Source organism: Suncus etruscus, chromosome 13 (genome assembly GCF_024139225.1).
Source record: "Suncus etruscus isolate mSunEtr1 chromosome 13, mSunEtr1.pri.cur, whole genome shotgun sequence".
Lineage (NCBI taxonomy): Eukaryota > Metazoa > Chordata > Mammalia > Eulipotyphla > Soricidae > Suncus > Suncus etruscus.
In genome coordinates, this window is record NC_064860.1 from 24981208 (window position 1) to 24987207 (window position 6000).

Genomic DNA, 6000 nt, shown 5'->3' on the forward strand with positions numbered 1-6000 from the left:
ATGCTGTCCTGTGCAACACTCAGGTCAGGGCTGGGGTGCTGAGTGCCCTCATTTCTGCTGGAATGTGGGTGGTAGGAGAAACAGAGACACATCCACTGAAGACTGATATTCGTCAGGATATTCCTCAGGACACAATGATATTCCTCTCCCCACACATATTTTGTTAGACCTAGAAATGAGCATTTGCCATGAAAATGACACCCCGGGGCCAGCGAGGTGGCGCTAGAGGTAAGGTGTCTGCCTTACAAGCGCTAGCCAAGGAAGGACCACGGTTCGATCCCCTGGCGTCCCATATGGTCCCCCCAAGCCAGGGGCAATTTCTGAGCACTTAGCCAGGAGTAACCCCTGAGCATCAAACGGGTGTGGCCCGAAAAAAAAAAAAAGACATCCCATTCTGGCCAGCATGACAGTAACCGGTGTCTGCAACCTTCTCCTTGAATCTTGAGTGTGTATTATAGATGAGCTAAGTATCATTAGTTCAGGGAGTTCTGAAAATGCCTCAGATGACTTCATCTTCAGAGAAGTGATATGGAAGTTTCAAAAATAAAATAAAAAGAACCAACTGCATAAGTCCATCAACTTCCAGCCCAGAACTGAGTGGCCTGGTGCCTGGGGAATAGATTTTATTAGCAATTGGGTTTCCCTATGCTGGTGGTTTCTTGAGAACCATATGATAGATTTGCCGACCACGCCCTGCAGGTTTTGAAGTTAGAGTTTATTTTACAACTTAATAGATGTGTCCAGATCCCTCCCAAAGTCCAGGTCTGTCCTCTACCCATGTTCAACATCACTCATCTGGTCGTACTTTGTCCCAGTCCCAGGTACAACATCCTTGTCCATCTCTCACAGTCTTCAGATGACAGACTGACTGATCCTGTCCCTGTGCTGCTCTCTGTCCAGTGTTTGCCTTCCTAGTCTGGGGCCTTTGCCTACACCCTAGTGATTTCCTAACATCTGTCCTGGCTCTCCTTAATCTCTAACCTATCTGTTGAGCCTAAGATCCTGCTGATCCTGCTGTTTACTCAGGCCTAAATTCTACCTTATCCTGCCATCTTGTTTGGACATACTTTCTCCTAGATCCTGTGGTGGGCCTGAGAGAACGAGGGAAAGGAAAAGGGGGTGACCTGGCTTGAGGGCTTCCTACCTTCTACCATCATCCACCCCATTGTTCTGATGGGCCCCCTGTTCAACTAAACTCACCTGCATTCCACCTTCCAGTACCACCTGATGGGGTGGAGAAGGACAGAACTTTACACACACACATACAACTCCAGAACCTGGACATTCAGCACTTCCATTTCTGCAGCCATATGCCTGTCTTTGCTTGTCACTTTGCTCCTTACTTACTCTCTTTGCTTTTATCCCCAAAGCTTGTTCCTCACAGGGAGAGTCCTTCTTTTCTTTCCTCTTTTTCTTCCAGTTTTATTTATTTATTTATTTATTTATTTATTTATTTATTTATTTATTTATTTATTTATTTATTTATTTTGGTTTTTGGGTCACACCTGGCAGCACTCAGGGTTTACTCCTTGCTTTACGCTCAGAAATTGCCCCTGGTAGGCTCGGGGGACCATATAGGATACCGGGATTTGAACCACCATCCTTCTGTATGGAAGGCAAATGCCTTACCTTCATGCTATCTCGCCGGCCCCTTCTTCCAGTTTTAGAACTCAGAATTTATTTTCTTTTTTTGGGGGGAGGGGGTGTTGTTAAACTCGTGTTTACTCTGAATGAAACACAAATGTAAGCTGTAGGGTTTTTGGTGGGGGGTTTGGGCCACACCCAGTGACACTCAAGTTACTCCTACCTATGCACTCAGAAATTGCTCCTGGCTTGGGGAACCACATGGGACACCAGGGGATCGAACCAAAGTTCGTCCTAGGTCAGCCACGTGCAAGGCAAACGCCCTACCGCTCTGCCACTGTTCCGGCCCCCTAAGCTGGAGTTTTCTTCCATTACAGATCCAAATCGACTGGGAGAATATCAAAGCCAAAATGGAACTTGAAGTCATTAAAGAGCAGGAACGTGCAGCCAGCAGCCAGACCAAGAACTTGGGTCTGAAACCCTAAGCACCAGGCTTACCTTTAGGAAGCTTGGCCCCATTTCTCTCCAAAGGGATTCATTCGCCTTCACGTTTCTGTTGCAAAGGGAAAAGCAGAATCTTTGTATCAGCACTTACCAGGTATTTAATCCTGAGTGCATCAAGAAAGATTAAGCACAAAATACTTGGGGGTTCAGGACAGTGCTGGAAATGCAGCCCAAGAGCCTCACACAAGCAAGGTGAGCAACCACCCACTGAACCCATCCTCTGTCTTATAACTGATGTAATTTTGTATTTTTCTAGACCAGGATAGCAAAGTATTCCCATGTATGTATGAAATTTATAACCTCCTTATATCCCCAGTTTTTATGTCGTCTGACCCCAGACTCTTTAGAATGGATGTTAGCACACCTGTTCACTTGGCCTCTACAGAGAGAGTGACCTGAACGCAAGAGACAGTTTATGTAGGAACACAGCCCCAAGTCCTGTTCTGCAGCATTCCTAGTGGTTCTCCCGATGTGTAGTGGCACAGGGGCAACATCACAACGCTGGGAATATAGAGGCACCCTCTGTTGCCCTTTGTCACAGCTCAAGCAGGGACCTTCTAGGACACAGCTATGCCTGTGTAGTGCCAGGGGAGCAGAGTCACATGAGCAAGGCCAAGTGGCATGTGCCAGATCAGGGTTGGCAGGGCTCGGAGAGGCAGGAGCAGGGTCTCTCTCTATGCAGGGAGATGCTAGACCAGGTGGCAAGTGCCAGAGTATGCCCTGAGTTGTACCTTAAATGGTTACAACATCCATTCTCCTACGTGCTTCCTAGTACTCAACAAAGAAGATGAGCAAAAAGTTGTTGCCTCCTTCCTCTCCTCTCAAAAGGCTTCAGGTGTGGTATCGGACAATCTCCTTAGATGATCAGCCTCATCCAGTGTGCCCTCCAGTGCAGATACGGCCCTTCTCAAAAATGGTGTGTTAAGGGCCAGTGTGTCTGAATGTGGGAGTGCCTTCACTCACTTCAGTGAACCTGCCTGCTCTTGGCTAAAACATTTCTGTCTTCTTGGCCTGTCTTCTCTGACTAGGACTATGTCCTGGACTTTCTCCAGATGCCAGTATAGGTTTTGCTGAGTTGGTAAAATATGATGGAGTCATTGTCCTCCTAAATTTAAACAGATTTTCTGTATCATATTATAGTTCAATAAAAAGCTCAAAAATAAAAATAGCTAAAGTGTAACATTCCTATTATTTTCATTTTGATGCTATTTTTTAAAGTGAAGAATGAAAGTCTATGTTCTAATGCTTCTCTGATACCTATGAGTGTTTTTACAGTTTCTTTCTGTTCTGACAATGCTGCCCTAAACTGAGTGTTGATCCCACAGTCACAGAACTAATGTCCTTTTTAGAAGGGTTCCTAAACTTGGGGTCGGCGAGGTGGCACTAGAGGTAAGGTGTTTGCCTTGCAAGCGTTAGCCAAGGAAGGACCACGGTTCGATCCCCCAGCGTCCCATATGGTCCCCCCAAGCCAGGGGCAATTTCTGAGTGCTTAGCCAGGAGTAACCCCTGAGCATCAAACAGGTGTCCCGAAAAACCAAAAAAAAAAAAAAGAAAAAAAGAAGAGTTCCTAAACAGTGCTCACGGATCTGGGCAAGTGGCCCTATCCAGTGCTTCTTAGCAGCCAATTCCCCCACATGAGGGCACTGAGATGGTGCTGTTGGGGGTCACTTGTACCCCCCCACCAGTGCTGGGGCTCTCTGGGCCACCCCTCATCCCAGTGTCGCATATGGTCCCCCGTGCCTGCCAGGAGCACACATCCAACCCAGACGAACCCCAGTTCGATCCCTGGTACCCCGTATAGTCCCCTGAGCCTGCCAGGAGCGAGTTCTGAATACAGAGCCAGGAGTAACCCCTGTGTCACACTGAGTGTGACCCCCCAATTCAAATGACTCACAACATTTTTAAGCAACAGGCAATGCAGAGCATTGTAGAAGTCTGAATGCCAAGTTCATATTTATAACCTATTCAGCTTTGAATATATTCACTTAGCTTGAAAGGGACTGGAGGTGTGAAGTTAGACATCAGGGCTTTGCAGAGTCCCTTGGAAGTGTTGGCACCATTTTCTTTTTCCCTTCAGCCTCTGCCAAAGAACCTGGATTCCAGGACATGACCTTCTGCCTTTGATGTAGCTGCTGATGCTCACCCTAGTAATCACTCTCCCCTAAGCCACTGCCCTTTGATGTTTCACTGAACCCCAATAACACGTTCTTTTAAGCCACTGGTTGTTTTATTTTATATTATATAGAAATTGATCAAGTCTGTTCACATCCAGGGCCGGAGAGATAGCATGGAGGTAGGGCATTTGCCTTTCATGCAGGAGGTCATCGGTTCGAATCCCAGCGTCCCATATGGTCCCCCATGCCTGCCAGGAGCAATTTCTGAGCCTGGAGCCAGGAATAACCCCTGAGTACTGCCGGATGTGACCCAAAAACCACACACACACACACACACAAAAAGGTCTGTTCACATCTCAGATGGTTTCTTACCATATCCAGGAATGAATATTCATTCTCTCCTCCCAAGAAATCAGCAGAGATAAAATAGGCCTGACATGTTTTAGTATGGAAATTAATTTGATGGCTGAAACCCAGGAGTACTGGGGAAACTGGGCCTTCTAGATCTTCAGGGTTTGGTTAAGATGGATCCATGTGACTGTCTAGCAACAAATACATGAGATAGATTATAGATAAAAATAGGCAGATGTATAAAGGTAGATAAGTGTCTGTTCTTCAACTATCTAAAGCAGAATACTCAAAGTAAGTAAAATCTTGGCCAGAACCATAGTATATATAACAGGTAGGGCATTTGCCTTCCATGTGGCCAATCCAGGTTCAATCCCTGGCACCCCATACGATCCCATGAGCACTGTTAGGAGTGATCCCTGTGCACAGAGCCAGGAATACAAAAGCACTGAGCACCACAGGTGTGGCCCTAAAACAAAACAACAAGGGGCCGGTGAGGTGGCACTAGAGGTAAGGTGTTTGCCTTGGATGCTAGCCAAGGAAGGACTGCGATTCGATCCCCCAGTGTCCCATATGGTCCCCCCAAGCCAGGGTCAATTTCTGAGTGCTTAGCCAGGAATAACCCCTGAGCATCAAACGGGTGTGGTCCAAAAAACAAACAAACAAAAAAAAACAAAAACAAGGGGCCAGAGCGATGGCACAGCAGTAGGGCATTTGCCTTGCATGTGGCTCACCCAGGATGGACCACGGTTTGATTCCTCAGTGTCCCCCAATCCAGGAGCGATTTCTGAGCAGATAGCCGGGAGTGGAATACCTCTGAGCATCACCGGGTGTGCCCCCCCTCCAAAAAAAAGTGAAATCAGCATCTTGCCATAGATTATGCTCAGCCAATACTCTATTTTCATTTTTTTTTTTTTTTTGGTTTTTTGGGCCACACCCATTTGACGCTCAGGGGTTACTCCTGGCTATGCGCTCAGAAATCGCCCCTGGCTTGGGGGGACCATATGGGACACCGGGGGATCGAACCATTTATTTTTTTATTTTTGGATCACACCTGGTAGCACTCAGGGGTTAGTTCTGGCTCTGCACTTAGAAGTCGCTCCTTGGGGCTGGAGAGATAGTATGGAGGTAAGGCGTTTGCCTTTCATGCAGAAGGTCATTGGTTCAAATCCGGGCATCCCATATGGTCCCCCAAGCCTGCCAGGAGCGACTTCTGAGTGTAACGCCTGAGTGCTGTTGGGTGTGACCAAAAAAAAAAAAAAGTCACTCCTGGCAGGCTCGGGGGACCATATGGGATGCTGGAATTCAAACTGCCGCCTGTCGTCCTGGGTCAGCTGCATGCAAAGCAAATGCCCTACCACTGTGCTTCTCTCCAGCCCCACTATTACTATTTTCTACAGTAACAAATACCTGGAGCCACAGAAATAGCATGGAGGTAAGGCGTTTGCCT

General features: G+C 47.1%; 1 protein-coding gene and 1 long non-coding RNA gene across 2 annotated transcripts in view; both read left to right on the forward strand.

The window, feature by feature from the left end:
- IFT80 (intraflagellar transport 80) overlaps nucleotides 1–2562 on the forward strand; it is a 75871-nt gene extending 73309 nt beyond the window's left edge. The window contains exon 18 of the mRNA XM_049785528.1: nucleotides 1962–2562. Within this exon, the coding sequence (XP_049641485.1) occupies nucleotides 1962–2069 (108 nt within the window). The 3' untranslated portion in view covers nucleotides 2070–2562. The remainder of the gene's footprint in view (nucleotides 1–1961) is intronic.
- Nucleotides 2563–3966: 1404 nt separating this feature from the next.
- Nucleotides 3967–5321, forward strand: LOC126026257 (uncharacterized). Its single transcript, XR_007501595.1, has 3 exons — nucleotides 3967–4344; nucleotides 4546–5060; nucleotides 5257–5321. It is a non-coding gene; the product is annotated as an uncharacterized LOC126026257 (long non-coding RNA).
- The last annotated feature ends 679 nt before the right edge of the window (nucleotides 5322–6000 follow it).